General features: G+C 36.5%; 1 protein-coding gene and 1 long non-coding RNA gene across 2 annotated transcripts in view; one reads left to right on the plus strand and one right to left on the minus strand.

Annotated features, from left to right (window-relative positions):
- The window catches only part of LOC105092078 (uncharacterized), a 330,628-nt gene extending 318,406 nt beyond the window's left edge, over positions 1–12,222 (plus strand). Inside the window, exons 8-9 of the long non-coding RNA XR_010381220.1 lie at positions 9,373–9,463; positions 11,594–12,222. This is a non-coding gene — a long non-coding RNA (uncharacterized LOC105092078). The remainder of the gene's footprint in view (positions 1–9,372; positions 9,464–11,593) is intronic.
- The window catches only part of ADGB (androglobin), a 146,875-nt gene continuing 141,574 nt past the window's right edge, over positions 12,180–17,480 (minus strand). Inside the window, exon 37 of the mRNA XM_064486604.1 lies at positions 12,180–13,098. Within this exon, the coding sequence (XP_064342674.1) occupies positions 12,913–13,098 (186 nt within the window). The 3' untranslated portion in view covers positions 12,180–12,912. The remainder of the gene's footprint in view (positions 13,099–17,480) is intronic.

A 17,480-nucleotide genomic window follows, 5' to 3' on the forward strand; every position in this document is an offset into this window, starting at 1 on the left:
ATATCCCCTAACCTGCCTCAGTATCTCAGTGAAAAAGGCGAGTCGCCAGCCTGGCAAAGAAGTGTAATGCTGCCTCTAGCTGCTTATTTGTAATGAGGAGCCCATTTGAACCTCCTTGCCTGTGGTGTCAGCTTATGTGATGCTGTCAGAAGAATTCCCATTCTAACCAGAGAAAAATACATTGATTGTCTTCTTTTGCTAGTTTGGTGATGAGAAAACTGGGTTTGAGTAGTCTTCCTTTTTGTGTGTGGGGAAGAAAGACAGTGCTGTGCTGCGCCTTCCGTCCTGGGGTCCCCAACCAGCTCACCCTCTTACGACTCTCCAGAGATCTCCTTTGGTTGTCCCCGGCATCCTCTCCAGATTTTATGGGTCTGCTTAGTCGGGAAGAGTAAGGACAAGACCAGAAGGACCAGGTCTATCACATAGGTATTTAAAGGAAAAAACACAAATAGATAAGCAACTGCTTATTTAAATAAAAAATACGACATATCAAGAGCAGCTCTTGCACGTTTATGCAGAATTGAACAGAAATTTCAGAACTTGGAAAATGAGTGCCATTTCTCCAACTATCCAATGTTCTTGTGCTTTGTTAAAATGCTTAAACTTTTTTTCCTTTGACAGAAATAGAGTCTGGGCTAAATTCCAATTTGAATAAGTATACTGATCTTCCAAATTCCCTTGGCAGTGGAAATTACATGCAGCTTTCTTGGTGCTCTGTCTTTAACGAATGGAACAGGACAGCTGTGCACCCTGAGATAGATGCTGAGTTCTACTGAGAGCTGCCTGGAGATGAGACACCTTTCAATTAATTATCCCACCAGATCTGCACTAACACCAAAGCCCACAAAGCTGCATACTTGAATCAGCACTCTGTTTTTCTCTTTAATTGAAACCTTCTTATTTTTCGTGTCATTGTTTTTGAATCTGTTTAATACTTTTATGAAAATAAAGAGATCTGTTTGCTGGAAAAAAAAATCATGTTGACATTTTCAAGTGCAACATTTGGATGAGTGCATTAACTCCTGCCAACGAGTCTGTACACAACCCAGTTCTTGATCCTCCCACATGACAGTTCTACTGCAGAGTCTCTGCGTCTGCTTCTCGGTTGAACACCTTTCCGTTAAATCTCTTTGCTCTTATCTTCTTAATAACTGTTGGCCAAGAGCTCTGACACCATACAGTATTTTGTATTTAGATGCCATTCTTTTTTTCTCTCCAAAAGCCAAATATTAAAAACACAGGGGTTTCAAAAGGGTGAAAAATTCACAGGGTGTCCAACTCAACCTTTTTAAGGAAGACAAATTTAAATTAAACAATTCATACTATATTTAAGAACCTCCAGGGAAGTCAATTTCATAATAACTTTTGCAGATACATTCTCATATGGAATAGCTTTATTTCCAAGTAAATGTCTCTAAGTTGACTAGCTATTAAGCCATTCTTCAATGAAAAAGAAAACATAATTTGCAGTATAAGAAAATATTTAAATATTTTACTATCCCTTATGCTAATTGAAAACTGAAAATAAATTCCCAGAGCAGTAGTTAGAATTTTACGGGTTACAGACTTCTTTAATAATCTGATGGAGGCTATAGATTTCATCAAAAGAAAATATATACAATTGCAGGAGGCTCAGGGGTCACCCAAAGCCCCCAAGGTAAGAACTCTTGCTCTGGTATGTGGGTCAGTTTTTTTGTTGTTGTTGAGAACTTCTAATGTGTCTCTTCAAAATTTCAGAATCCAACTGATTCATAGAGGAGAACCCAAAATGAGCTTTGAGTGTATAAGCTATGATTCTTTGGTTGTATATAACAAAAACAAACTCTGGCTAATTTAAGAAAAAAAAAAAGAGTCATTGGAGAGATATTTGAGCTCATAGATGTGAAGAAAAACCCAGACCAGAAAGGACAGTAAGTGAGCTGGCAGATGCTAGTGTAATGGACGGTCATTTGGAGATGCTCATAATGACTCAGATTTGGCTCTTTGTTGCTGCTAAACAAACAAACAAGCAAACAAAAAACACACAGGTGTCAGGGATTCAGGGCAGGCAGAAACAAGCAGTGAAATGTACATTATAGTATCTACAGACTTCTGGGAAGAGAAGTATGTAAACTATTGCGATTCCTTATTTTAAGTATCTCTGCTATTATTATTATGGCCACAATTATTCTATTATTATTTTTATTATTATTAATCTATATCTACATACAACATATCTATGTGAATTTTGAGGAACCAAACACTGATCAACTTCCGAGAAGGACATACTTCAAGCCACTTCAGATGTGGCCAAAGAGTATAACAGACAAGAAGAAGTTTCATGGAAGCAGGGGCCATGGAGCTCAACTGAGCAGAAAGGTCTTTCTAGAGTGCAGAATCAAACCTGATCAAGGACCTTCCCCAGGTCGTGGTGGGGGCCTTCACGATGTTTGCCCTGAGGGATTTCAGAATTGCTATGAAGCAGTGATGGATTTGTCTCCTGTTCTTCCCCCTTCTGAATTAATGTTTATTGTTTATTCTCTGATCCACAATGGTATATTGGAATTGTGTGGAGGAAAAGAGGCAAAAATCAACTAAAAGGATGTCCTTCTGGCCAAAGACATTAGTAAAAGATATATAGTGTAATAATTTTGGAACATGTACACACTAGTTGTATGAATATAAACTCCCTGGTTGCTTGAGTGGTGTGTAAATTAAGACCCTGTTTGGAAAATGAAGCTATCTTCTGTGAACGTTGCAAAATACCATTGTTGACAACCTGCCATCTGGTGTTATCACAGTCTCTCAATGGTGTAAATCCTTTTTAAGCTCTATAAACTCTATTTTTCAATATTTTCACTTGAAGGCCAATCTGATACATTTTTGAAAATGATAATAAGCATTGATACAGGCACATTTTAACTCAAATAATGCAAATAGTGTAGTTTATTCACCTACAACCTATGGAGAGCCTACTCTGTGTAGTTTTCTGCCGTGATCTGTGGGTAATTAAGATGCATAACATATGCCAGTTATGAGGTAGTCCTGGCACTCAAAGCCATTAGATAACAGAGAAATGAAGTCTTTACGTAAAGCATTATAAACGTCCTAACATAACAAACTAGTTCAAGAGTAATGACACAACTAAAGAAATGAAGCCTTTCAGCCAAATTTGAAGAATCCGGGGTACTGAAGGCCAAGAGTTACTGAAATGTGCATATGTTACAGGAGCTTCTCCTAAGGAGTTTCTACTTCCCTTCAGGAAATGTTTTAATCATATCTGCAAACACCAAATGAAATTCTTTGGATTTTCTCCTGCTTTCTTCTTGTCTTTATGGAACCAAAGATGACTTAAATGTTACATGGAAAAGGAAGAGTAAATATAATGCCTGTATGAATAATAAATTGGAAAGCATCTCAAATTCAAGTTGACTGTTCTAAAAACTATTTTCATAGACTGTGACTTTAAAAGTTGAATTACTTCGGATGATTTGTTGTGGGAATGAAGGTCCTTACACAAGCTTTAACATTATTGGCCAAAGGTTGTTTCCACAATCCTATTGGAAGATATGCAGACTTTGGGCACATGCTACTTCAGAAGCAACTAAGTTAAAATTTGATTGAGTTCGTGGAGAAATACATGAAAACTTCAAAGTTCCTTGAGAAAAAAAATACATAACAACAATTTCATATTATGTTATTAGTCAATGGAATGGCACTGGTGATATTGTATCTAATATAATTTTGGCCATTTTCACAAGTTTAAACCAAACTTGCCTGGTGAAAACAGCATATAAATTTTCTTTTCAAACTCATAAAATGTTATAAAGATGTTAACCAACTTAGCCCATTTTCACCCATGAGCTATAATCATGATTTATATTATTTAACCATTTAAATATTAACTAAGTTTTTACAATGTAACATATTAATTTGGAATCTTTTCCACGAAGACAAAAATCATTTTTATTAGTTTTCTTTGTATCTGTCTAAATATATCAACCACCTACAGTGGAATGAAAGCGACATCCATATGGTATCTGAATTGGTGATTCTGAAATCAACATTTTGATAAACATTGAAAATAAAGAGTGTTATTATATTAAACACCAGATGGGAAAGGGATTTACAGATTAGTGAATTTTTATAATTAACAAAACGTGTTAGAGGAGTTTGGCTTATTTGAACAAAGTTAGAATTGTTTAAAGGTATAGATTTATTAGAGTAGAGTGATTTATCATACAGGTTCACTTCAAATGCAGATCATACTGTGTGGTGATGCTGCCATCTGTGCTCATGCCGAAAACAAGGATGTTTAGCTTAAAGTTCTAAGCACTTACAAAGCCTTCAATATGTAATGAATACTACATGAAAACACACCTGTGGTTGGAAATTATTTTATCTAAATTAAGATGAATAAAATCTGTTTTATAATTGATTAGACAAAAAATGTTATAACAACAACTTGAAATAAAGTTCTTTCATAATATCAGTTTCAGGATTGTTCCATGAAGGTCACTGAAAACTTTAATTAATCTGGTATAAATAATTCCACCCGAGACATGGTCCAAACCAGGGGGTAAGTGTGGTGGTGCCCGGTTTCTTTTCGGAGGCAGAGTCCATTACTGCCTGGCTCTTCTTGCCACTTCTCCATTTTCCTATTTTCTAAGAGTCAGTGAATGCAAGGGTTGCTTTTGAGTGAGACAGAGACACAAGGTAAATATCAGTTAACATATCAGAATACATGCAAGATTTCACATGCAGAATATATGGAATGTGTGCAAATAGTCTATATTACTAGGGGGCTTGAGACCGGAAGTTAATGTGTGACTTTTTTGGAAACTTAATTTCTAGAAGCCAGTTAAGAGTTTATTGAAGTTGCCAGCAATTTTCTGATCCATTTAAATGATGACCGTCCTTTGATAATATTTCAAAAAACATTTTAGTGGACACTTTGATTTTGCAAATGGAAAAGCCAGCGTCCCGTTCTTCAGTGGAGGTGTTGGAGGCACTGAGGAGTTAAATTGCTTTTATGACGATGTTTCAGTATCACCAGAGTTGCGCCCTGGGGATTATTACTGTTGACTCAGAGGCAGGCCTGTGACTGCAGAAAAGGAAAACTGTTTTCTCTGCTCTTAGAAGAGGCCCCGAGAAAGGAGGGGTTGACCTTGAAGTACTTGGGAGGAAATCAAGGAGAAGGAAACTGAATGGTAGGCATATACTTCGTCAGAGAAAACAGTCTAGAGGTGGTAGGAACTATGATATGCTTTATAGGTGTACCCTGGTCAACTCAGTCAACACAATGGAGAATATTTATATGGCTATGTGTTCTACAAGAGTTATTTATTAACTGTGATCCATACACATTATTATCTTCAGCTTCTCAGCAATCTGTACTATTTTTTTACATGAGGATCATCTCAGTGAGGAAAACGCCCCCTTTAGAGAACATTTAGGAAATATGGACGGCATTTTGGATTGTCCCAATAATAGGAGAGAACTATTGCTATTTAGTGGGTGAAAACCAAGAATGTTAGACAACCCTCAGTTTTTGAAAGTGTTACATGCATTAAAGAATTCTTACCTCCTAAATATGATTTGAATGGCCCATCATTCATGCAGTCTAAAACCAAGCTAGTGACCCAAAAACCTACCTTTGTAAGATATATAAAACCAAAGTATTTTTTGCACAGTTCTAAAGTTCACTGAATATTTCAGGAATGGAAACATTGTGTACAATAAGGGCAGACTAAACATTGTTATCTTTGAGAAGGGTTGTTCATTGTTTTGGAAAAGGTATCACCAACAGCAACCTCATTCAAAATATCTGAGTCACAATTATAAACCACCTATAAATCAGTCTGCATTTGTACCTGCTTTGTTTTCAGCGACTTCAAATATTGGTATGAACATTGTAGCTAGCATTTAATGTAGCATGTATTTCTAGTGTAGTCACTCCAAGCATTTATACATCAGTATTCATAGTATCTTGTTACAAAATATTTTGGTTTTGTTGTTCCTTTATGTTAAAGATTGGGCACTATAATTATTTTTTATTTATTAGAGATACTTTGTTAAATCTATTAGCTTGCTATTTTCTGTTCTTACCAGTTTTTCTTTGTTATTTTCGTTCTCTTTTCTAACTTACTTTTGGGTTTATTAACTAATTTTTTATTTTCAATTCATTAATGATTTATTAACTTGGTTTTATCTTTTGGTTAAAGGTTTACAGTTAACAATATACTTTGTGAACTTGTGGAGCTTTCACTCAAATAATATTCTAGAACTGATGTCTTATTTAAGAACATTACAACAGTGTGCTTTCATCCGCCCTCCTGTCCTCTGGGTGGCTGTTGTCAGCCATTTTACTTCTATGCAGGTTCTAAAATGGACAATACACAGCAATTATTTATTTAATTTTTTGAACTGTCATTATAACTGTATTTTTTACCAGATTTATTGAGGTATATTAGACAAATAAAAATTGTATGTATTTAACGTGTACAATGTGCTATTATACATATATGTGTATATATATATATACACATAGTGAAATGAGAACCATGATCAAGTTAATTAATATATCCATCACCTCAAATAGTTATCTTTTTTGGCGGGGGGGGATAGTGAAAACACTTAAGATCTTGTAGCAAATTTCAAGTATACAACACATATCATTAATTATAGTCATCATGCTATACATTGTATTACTCCAAACATATTCATCTTATAACTAAAATTTTGTGTCCTTTTGGCCAACTTCTCTCCATGTCCTCTACCTCCCAGCCCCTAGTAACCACAGTTTTACTCTCTGCTTCTACCAGTTTGACTGTTTTAGATTCCACAAATGAGTAAGATCGTGCAATATTTGTCTTTCTATGTCTGATTTATTTCAATTAGCATAATGTCCTCTGGGTTCATGTTTTTACAAATGGCAGGATTTCCTTTTTATAATGAGTTTATATATATATATATATACATATATATATGTAATATATATATATCTTATTTTCTTTATCTATATATACTTTTAACTATTTATTTATTCTGTATCTATTTATCTGTCCATCTGTCAATGAACACTTAGGTTGTTTCCATATCTTGGCTATTGTGAATAATGCTGCATGAACTTCGGGGTGCAGATACCACTTTGAGACAGTGATTTCATTTTCTTTGGCTATATACCTAGAAGTAGAATTAGTGGATCATACAGTAGTTCAATTTTTCATTTTTTGAGGAAACTCCATAACGTTTTCCGTAGTGACTGTACCAACTGACATCCCCATCAACACACAGTGCATAGTGGTGGAGGATCCAGAGTACTGTGGCAACAAAATAAAATATCGAAAGATGGGAGTTCTATCTTGAAAACCAAGGTTTACAGAAAATTAGGCAATAGAGGTGTAGTGGCAAGAATGAAACCCAACCCAAACAATAAACTTTCATAAGCCAGACTCATCAGTGAGAGACAGAGCTGTGGCCACATTTGATGATTATATCAAGAGAGAAAGTCCTGCACTCACAGAGCTGGGAAAACATTCTATGCTGTCTGTCAAACATAGGAAACGCCTCCTAATAGTTCTAAAAACAAACCTTTTTAAAAATGTTGGGTAAAACTCCATATAAATTATTAAAGGTAATGAGATGAAAATGAAGCAAATAGCATTCAGATGGAAAATGAGAACATGCCAGAGATGTGTGCATTAAGCAGAAGAAAAATGTTGTATGAAAATTCAAAGTAAGCTACCAAAAATTTAAAAAAAAATAACCAGAGATTTGGAAAAATCAGAGATAGAAAAGCTCAGTAAATAATCAGTTAAAAAGTATAGCAAGAAAGAAAGAGAACAGAAAAAAAAGTTAAAAAAAAACAAACAGAAATAATGACAGCAATAGAAAAAATTTCACAGAAGCCATTGATGTTTAAAGATATGGAATTTAATTATAAGGGCAAGATATGTTTGCAGCTGAATTTCATCTAACTTGAAGAGAGTTTAAAATACCAATGTTACTACATTGTCCCTTGAACAACCTAGGGGTTAGGGGCGCCAATCCCTGTGCAGCTGAAAATTGACTATAACTTTTGACTCCCCACAAACTTAACTGCTTATAGCTTATTGTTGTCCAGAAGCATTATCAATAACATAAACAGTTGATTAACACCTATTTTGTATGTTACATGAGTTATAAATTGTATTCTTACAATAAAGTAAACTAGAGAAAAGAAAATGTTAAACTCAAGGGGAAGGGTATAGCTCAGTGGCAGAGTGTGTGCCTAGCATGATGCGTAATGTCTTGGGTTCAATCCCCAGTACCGCCATTAAAAAAATTAAATAAATAAATGTAATTACCTCCCCCTAAAAAAATTAAAAAATAAGAAAATTGTAAGGAAGAGAAAATACATTTACAGTACTGCAATGTATTTTTTGATACTGTAAGTTTATGTCAGTTTATAAGATGAATCGTCTGTCAGTATCTACATCAATATTGTCTCATATGATACAAAAGACTGTAGATGTTATACTAATTACTAACACTAGACATAAAAAATGAAAAGACAATGTGAAAAAGAAATTCACAGTTACTTACAAGTATAACAGTTTCATGCATCGATAATGAAGCAGCAGCAAGACGGTCACTTTATGATAGCCCATACACTAATGAATGAATTCTCATAAAACTTTTATGCCATATAGTATTATAGTTATATTTATAATACAGTATTGGAAATACTGTTACATTTTTTAAAAAGACATTTACCTGTGATGATAGGCTGATATGTAGTTTCTTTAATTGCCAGAGAGAAAGAGAGAGAGAGGCATACTGTATGGTAATATAATTCTTTGAAAGCACAGTTACAAAACAGTAATAAAACTAACGCATATTAATTTTATATTAAATATCACTCACCTTATGTCTATGTGAGGATAGGCTATTCACTTTGATACAAGTCTTCCATGGGGTGTTCTGCAGGATGAATATTTAGGTGATGATGATGATGATGATGACACGAAAATGTCTCATACTGTTCTTGCCGTACACTAGTTAGACTTTTACACACATACACAACAGATAAGTTTATCAACTGGAAGGCATGATGATTATTTACTATTTATTAAGTGGAGGTGGATCATCATAAAGGTCCTCATCCTCGCCATCCTCACGTTGAGTAGGCTGAGGAGAAGGAGGAAGAGGAGGGGCTGGACTTGCCATCTCAGGGGAGGCAAAGGTGGAGGAGGTGGAGGAAGTGGAGGGGAGGCAGGAGAGACAAGCAACCTAGATGTAACTTTATGGAGATATGTCATAATTTGTGTCTGATTTTTTGCTTTTTCCACTTCTCTAAAAATGTTTCTATCTTTCCAATAATTCCAATCCTTCTTCCACTGTTTGCTTGAGTTTCAGTGCCCATATCATAGAAGGGTCCGTGTTGTAAAAGAAGTCAAAAGCAGTCTTGAATAACTGGAACCCTTTGGCCAGATTGTCCAAGGTCAGTTTGTTTACTGGCACTGCTTCTTCTATGTCTTCATCCTCATCGTCTGGCACTGGTTTGGAAGCACTCACCTCCATCAAATCATCTTCTGCTAATTCCTCTGGTGGTGTCTATTAGTTTCAGAATTTGTCCAAGATTCTTATCTTGAAATACCTTACCCACTACCTTTTTGCCATATCAACAGTCTCGTTCATGATGTCCTTAACTGACTCTGTCATAAATCCTATGAAGTCATGCATGACATCTGGATGCAGTTTCTCCAGTAGTACACTGTTTCAGGCTTGATGGCTTTCACAGATTTTTTCTGTAACAATGATGGCTTCTTCAATATTCTAGGCTCTCATGAAGTTCTCTCTATTGGGGTTCTCTTCCATAGCACTGACAGTCCTTTCCATAGAGTCCTATGTGTAATAAGCCTTAAAGGTTCTTATGACCCCCTGATCTAGAGAATGAATTAGAGTTGCTGTATTTGGGGGCAAGTAGACCACTTGGACACCTTCAAAATTGAACCCATGGGGTTCTGGGTAGCCAAGGGGCATTGTCCAATACCAAAAGAATATTAAAAGGCAATCACTTACTTCCAAGGTACTTCCTGACTTTAGGGACAAGGCATTGATGGAACCAACCCAGATAAAGGGGTCTCATTGTCCAGACTTTCTTGTTGTACAACCTGAAGACTGGCAGCTGGTGTTTATCCTTTCCCTTCAGGCTTGAAGGTCAGCAGCTTTATGGATAAGGACAGTCCTGATCATAAACTCCACTGCATTTGCAAAAAACAGTAGTCAGCCTATCCCTTCCTGCTTTAAATCCCAGTGCTCGCTTCTCTTCCTTGCTAATAAATGTCCTTTATGGCATTTTTTTCCCCCAGAATAGGGCACTTTTGTCTGCATTCAAAATCTGTTCAGGCAGATATCCTTTCTCTTCATTTTCTTAATGGCTTCTGGAACTCGTCTGCTGCCTCTTAGTTGGCAGAAACTGCTTCTCCTGTTATCTTGACATTTGATGAGCCAAACCTCTTTCTAAAATTATCAAACCATTCCTTGCTGGCATTAAATTCTCCAGCTTTAGATCCTTCACCTTCTTTTTGCTTTAAGTTGTCATATAATGATTCTGCTTTTTCTCGAATCCTATTAGAGTGTACAGGTATGCCTTTCTTATAGCAATCCTGCACCCATATGAAAGCTGCATTTTTAATACAAGATAAAAAGGTGTTTCTCAAAAAGTGCAAAGTTTCCATGCTTGCTGGCATAGCAGCAGTGATGGCTTCATGGATTTTCTTTTCTCCTTTTCTTCCTCCCTCCCTCCCTTCCTCCCTCCCCCCACTCTTTCTTTCTTTCTTTCTTTCTTTCTTTCTTCCTTTCTTCCTTTCTTTCTTTCTTTCTTTCTTTCTTTCTTTCTTTCTTTCTTTCTTTCTTTCTTTCTTTCTTTCTTTCTTTCTTTCTTTCCTTTCTTTCCTTTCTTTCTTTCTTTCTTTCTTTCTTTCTTTCTTTCTTTCTTTCTTTCTTTCTTTCTTTCTTTCTTTCTTACAATGGTCCTTATGCTGGATTCATTTACCTTGAAATTGTGAGCAACCACAGCTGCAGACCCCAATACAGTACATATCAAGCAATTCAACTTTTTCTTGTAATGTCATGACTTTTCTCTGTTTCTTGGGAGCACTTCCAGCATCACTAGTGACATTTCATATGGTCCTATGGTGTCATTCAAAGTTTACAGTATTGCACTGAACACAGTGAAAAATACTCAAGAACCACGAGATCATTTTTTACTGCAATATGAAGTTTACTGGAGTGACTACTGCTCGGGTGGAGATGATTAGCATCACATGGCATTTTATACAGACTCTTATAACACTTGCACTCACTGTACAAGCAACAGGAGGGGCTGCAAAATTATTATATACTATAGATAATTTTATGCCATTATGATTTAATACTACATTTTTATGTTTGTTTACATTTCTCTTGACTGCGAATGGCATCATGCATAACCTGCAAGTGTTTATTTTGGTAAATTTTAACTTTGATTTGTAACATTTCATGGTAGTAAAGGATAAAATAGATTAGCATTGGCATGTATTTTATGCATTCATGACATATCTAACTTTTCCTTTTTTTTAATTTCCAGGTTACATGGTTCATCTGTGAGTTTTTCAAATTGCTGCAAATCTGCAAAAATTTTTCCAATGTATTTATTGAAAAATATGTGTGTATAAGTGGACCTGTACAGTTCAAATCTGTGTTTTTTGAGGGTCGACTACACTTAATATCCTGATACAAACACACACACACACACATTTTCAAGTAGATAGCTTGTATGGTAAAAAAAATCTAAAAACAAAAGTAAGTATTCATCAATAGAGAATTAGTTGGATAGATTATGGAATATTGGTGCCATGGAATATTGCACAGCAATTAAAAATAAATTACTTTTGACTAGAAGAGACTTTGTATTGTTTGGTGAGAAAAATTAAGATACAGTGAAGTATGTATAACAAAATGTCAATATGTAAAATAAGCCATGATATAAAATCCTGATGTATAATTATATGAGATGAGTGAAAAATATCCATACTAGGTTGTTACTATGAATTATTTGAGGTGGGGTAGGTCACAGAGTTGTGAAGGAACATGCAGGCAAAGAGTAATAGAGAAAAAATTGCATTGAAATAAATGAAAAAAGTAAAATCATCTGTCAAAGTGAAACAGCTTTGACTGGTTCAAAAAGTCTATGGGTGTTTTTATCTGAGAAAGTTATGAATTGGAAATGTGCTTTTGATAAAGTCAATTTCCTACTGCATATCTCAGTTAATCCACTCGCGGTATTTTTTTCTTTTTAACTAGCATGAAAGAACATGTTCTATGTCACAAAAAATACTGCTGATACATATAGCGAAGGATGTACGTGATCAGCTTGTCTGCCTGGGTTGTCCTGACTCAGGTCAGGATTCAGGCTTCCAGCAATTTGAGTGTGTGCTTAACTCATGGTAGTTCTTGACTGTTGAGCTGGGTGTCTCGATGGTTCCTATTTTTTTTTTTTTTAAAGCACAGGTCTAAAGCATACTTTTAAAAATATTTTAAAGCCTTTAAAGTTAGAGACAAAATTTCTTTGAAGAACAATAGCTCTTTTTCTCGTTGAATTTTTCAAAGACAATCTGTTGGTTCACTCGCGATCCTATTTTCATTACTAACTGAAAATGAAGCCATTCAGATGGAGACACGTAAAGTTTATTACATTCTAAATATGTGGAGGCTATTTTTATTGAAATTAGAAAATTCTATACTCAAATGATAGCTTTCAGGGAAAAACTAGTACATGAACATTAAAGCACAGAAACTATTTCTAAGGTAGAAAAACGTCTATTTTTCAATTGGCCTAAAACCTTATTTTTCTCAAAGTTACAGGTGATTAGAAATAGATCCTCTTCTATTGGGGGTATCCCCTGGTTATTTTTTCATTCCTTTCTTTTTTTTCTGTGTGTCCGGGGCCGGGACCTTCTTTTCGGGCTCCACGCGGCTGACGGCTTCCTCGGCGGCCAGAGCCTCCAAGCGGAGGCGCTCAGCGTCCAGCCGCTTGTTCCGGTACTCCTCCCGGACGCTGAGGATCTTCTGCCGGGCTTCGTCTACGGAGTCCTAGTCCAAAAGAAAGCCCAGGAGAATAAGCTCCACTGGTAAGGCCTTATTATGGCTCCAGAAAAAGCTGCAATCCTTTTATCCTTTGCTCACGCCAATAGATTCATTTGAGAAATTAACGAAGAAAGATGAAAATCAGGTTAAAGTCTGAATGCGTAAAACGTGAGATGCCCGCTAAGGGCACATGAGATAAGAAAGAGCAAGATGAAGCAAGAAATAAGCAGAGATTTTTGGCAGAGCAACTATCTGCTTTAAACAAGTTCAGATATAATCTATATAAAACACAGTGTCTCTCACTGTAACTGCTCAGTAAATTATTAGTTCCTTACACAAATTCCAGCCCTGACAAAATACGTCTGAGCTGTACTTGAAGACTTTCTGAATAATGTCACCTAAATCGATTGGTTATCTTTGTTATTGTCAATTTGCTTTTCATTTTCACTTCAGAAAAAACTGTTTTCCTCAAGGACACTGATGATCTACACGCATCTAAATCCAAGCTCATTTCTTAGATCTGTTCTTACTTAACCACCTTCTCCTTCCTGACTTCAGTTGGTTTCCTGGACATCACACCCTCTTCATTTTTCTTCTACTTCATTATCTGCTCCTTGTCAGTTGCCTTTGCTGATTTCTTCTTTTCTGCTTCATCTCTTAATGAGGAAGTGGCCACATCTCAGATCTCAGGCCTCTTCCCTTGAGGTAGATACGATCTATGGTTTTACTTTCCATTTATACACTGATGGGTCCCCAGCCCAGATCTCGCTCCCAAATTCCATAAGCATATGTCTAACTTTCATTCACTGTTTCCACATGACTAATAGATATATAGTAATGTCTGTTTAAATACAATAGATATATTAAAAAATGTCCCAATTGAAATCTTATCTTTCCTCCTAAACCATCAGATTTGATGGCACTCAGTCCTTTCAACTGTTTTAAGCCAAAACTTAAGAGTATTTCTTGACTCCTCTCTTGTAATAAATACACCAACAATCCATCAGGAAATCCTCGTAACTCTACTTTCAAAATACATCTAGGATGCAATAATTTCTCAACACCTCCACCCCACCATCTTGGAGTGAACCCCCCTCCCGTGCTCACTGCAGTGGTCTTCTCACAGAACTCTTTTCTTCTATGTGTCTCCTTGTGTGCTTACCTGTTCTCCACATGATATCCAGAGGGGACCTTCTCACACATAAGTCAAATCATTACTCCTCTGCTCTTTAGAATCCATGCATAGTTCCACATTTTTCTCAGAATAAAAGCTGAAGTCTTGACAGTGGCCTTCACAGTCCTACATGGTTACCTTCTCCGTCAGCCTCTCCCCACTTCCTCTCTGATCTCTTCTTACACTCGTCTACTCCTTGCTCACTCTGCTCCAGTGGCACCGGCCTCCTTGCTGTCCTTCTGACGCAATGAGTATGCTCTTTCCCTAGGGCCTCTGCACTAGCCAGCTCTTCTGAATCATTGTATTGTGATTCTGCTCTACTCTGTTTTTCTTGATTCTGGTCCCTTTCTATCACCTTATACAATATTTATGGATTATGTTTGTATTTGACCATCTATTTGCTCACCAGAATCCAAGCTCCACAAGGGTAGGGGTTTATCTCTTTTGTTCGTGCCTAGGACAGTCCCTGATACAAACATGCACAGAAATATTTGCTGGGTAAATAAACTGTAGAGATGGGAAGTGTCAGAAAATTATAAACAGGTAAATAATGTTTATATTTTTGAAAAGAAGAATAATTTTTCAAACTGTAGACGAGAATACTTACTGTCAGTTTCAGGCACCATTCTAGAAATGGGTTATGAAATGGCTTCTCTAAAAACATGTCTGCAAGTAAGGCAGTGATTATTAAGTGCTAATGTAAGTTTACTAGGAGGCCATGGCTTCCTAATTTCATTTGCATTTCTGATAGTAAGGGCAAAATTATGGTTCAACTTCTTGATTGTTGTTGATTTACTACTATTACTCAGAAATAATATAATGGAATAGAAAGGATTAATGAACTGATGCTAGCTGGAAGAGAAGCTTCTAGAAATGGCTGTTCTGTTTTCATCACTGATGTCTTTAGAAATTTTGTCATGGTTTTGCAACTTGCATGGCTTTGGTTGAGATGGTGGAACAGCTGGATGTCAGCATCAGACTCCCCAAAGTTTTTGATGAAAGAAAAGTACTGTATCTACCACAATAAAACTGGTTTTACTAAACCAGTTGCACAAGTACAAGATGATAGCAGTGACATATTTTAAAAACAGAGAAAGAGAGAGATCGCACCATCTTAAGGGTTTAGTGTAAAGTAAGTTTAATGTATGTCAGTGATCTTTTGAAGATTAGTGTTTTCTCACCTGACAGTAAGTATGTTACTGATCGTGCTTCTCTTAAGGTAGCTTCAATAAAAACTAGGGTGTTTATCTGTACCTCACACTTAAAGAATGGGGTCTAAATTCAAAACTGTCCCAGTTAATATTTATTCCCTGCTTCCTCTCCATCTACTGCATTTACTTGTGTATTAAACACAAAACACATGATGGGCAATCCTGAAATTCCCTTTTGTCTTACAATATTTTCAGTTAAACTATTTTCTACCTGATAAATTGAATCTATATAATTTTAATATTCATTTATTGATTCACTGATTCCTTGATGAAGCAAATTTCTTTGAAATAAACATCCTTTCCAGGCTCCAAGGACACAAGAGTGAATCAAAACAAAGTCTGTTTATGTAAGGTCTCTATTCTAGTGGAGGTAGATTTTAAAATGTATGCATATTTAATATATATCTATAATATACATACATTTCCATGTTAAACCAGTACATGAATATATATATATATATATAGGATAAGTGTTTTAAGGAAAATAAAAAGGCCAGGAATGGGTGTACACATTTTCAATGGTGTTAATCTTGGAAGGGTAGGTGGAGAAGACCTCTCTCATGAAGTGACAATAGATAAGAGACCTCATAAAGTAAAGCTGTACACCATTTGGCTCTCTCGGGGAAGGATGTTCCAGGAAGGAGCAGAAGCAAGATCAAAGGCCCAGAAGTGGGTACACACTTGACTGTTAGAAGGAAGGTGAAATCAGTTTGGAAAAACCAAAAGGCTCAAAGCAGGTGGAATGGCAGAGGAAAGGATGAGAGAGGAAAGTGGGCACTAGACTTTGCAGTGCTCTAGACATTTAATAAAGATCTCGGCTTTTTTCATAGCGAAATGTGAAGCCATTAGAGGAGTGAAATGAGCCCACCCTCCATTTTAAAGCTGTACTATGATAACCACTACTGCAATTCACGAAACATTTCCAGTCCCCCTCCAGGTACGTGCTGGCGTGGCACTCCTTATTAGTCAGCTAGGGCCGCCGTAATAATGTGCCACAAACTGGATGGCTTAAACAGTATAACTTTATTGTTATTGATACTAGATGTTTTAAATCAAGGTGTCAGCAGGGTTTATTCCTTCACAGAAATTGTATGTGTCCATGAAAGTCGATTTGACCAATGAAATGTGAATATAAAATATAAACATGATGAGAAGGACCCTCGCCTGGACTCACTGAACATGTGAACGAGTGAACATGTAGCTGGAGTGAGAAACACTCTTTCATTGTTATAATCCAGGGATTGGTAAACTAAGGACTCTGAAACAAAGCTGGCTCATTGCCTCCAGATGTTCTAAATAAAGTTTTATTGGAACACATTTAGGTATCATCACTAATTTTGTGTTAACAGCCGCAGAGTTGAGTAGATTTAACTTACTGCCTGCAAAGGCAAAAATGTTTATTATTTGGTCCTTTACAAGAAACAAGTTTGTCAACCCCTGTCTTAAGCCACTGAGACAATGGGTTTTTTTTGTAAGCACAGGATAGACTAGTTTGTCCTGACTGATAACAATCATTGTGGCTCCTGAGCAGAGACTTTGTAGAGGACGAGGTGAAAGCAGTGAGCTCAGCCAGGGGGCTGCTGCAGGACTCTGAATGGAAGACCAGGACGGTCTGGACTAGGGTGGCTGGGACAGAGAGAATGGAAGGTGGCTGAAATTTGGATATGTTTTCAAGGTGATGATGACAAGTTTTGGTGATGGATTAGACGTAAAGAATGATAAGTTAAGGATGTTTTCAAGGTTTCTGCTCTGAGCAACTGAGAGGGTGCCATCACTGTTTACCAGGCTGGAGAACATTGGTGGAGGGATGTGTTTGAGCTGAAAGAAGAAAGAGGGCAAGAATGATAGTATTTGGATTTGGAGAGGTTTGATTAGAGGTACCTACTGGACAAACAGGAAGAGATGACACATAGACATGTTCCTCAGATTGGCCAAAACTAGGAATGACACGGAGAACCCAATATCCCTGTAGCTAAAATGTTTAGAAAGTCCTGTAGCCCTCA

This window comes from Camelus dromedarius, chromosome 6 (assembly GCF_036321535.1).
Source record: "Camelus dromedarius isolate mCamDro1 chromosome 6, mCamDro1.pat, whole genome shotgun sequence".
NCBI classification, from domain to species: Eukaryota; Metazoa; Chordata; class Mammalia; order Artiodactyla; family Camelidae; genus Camelus; species Camelus dromedarius.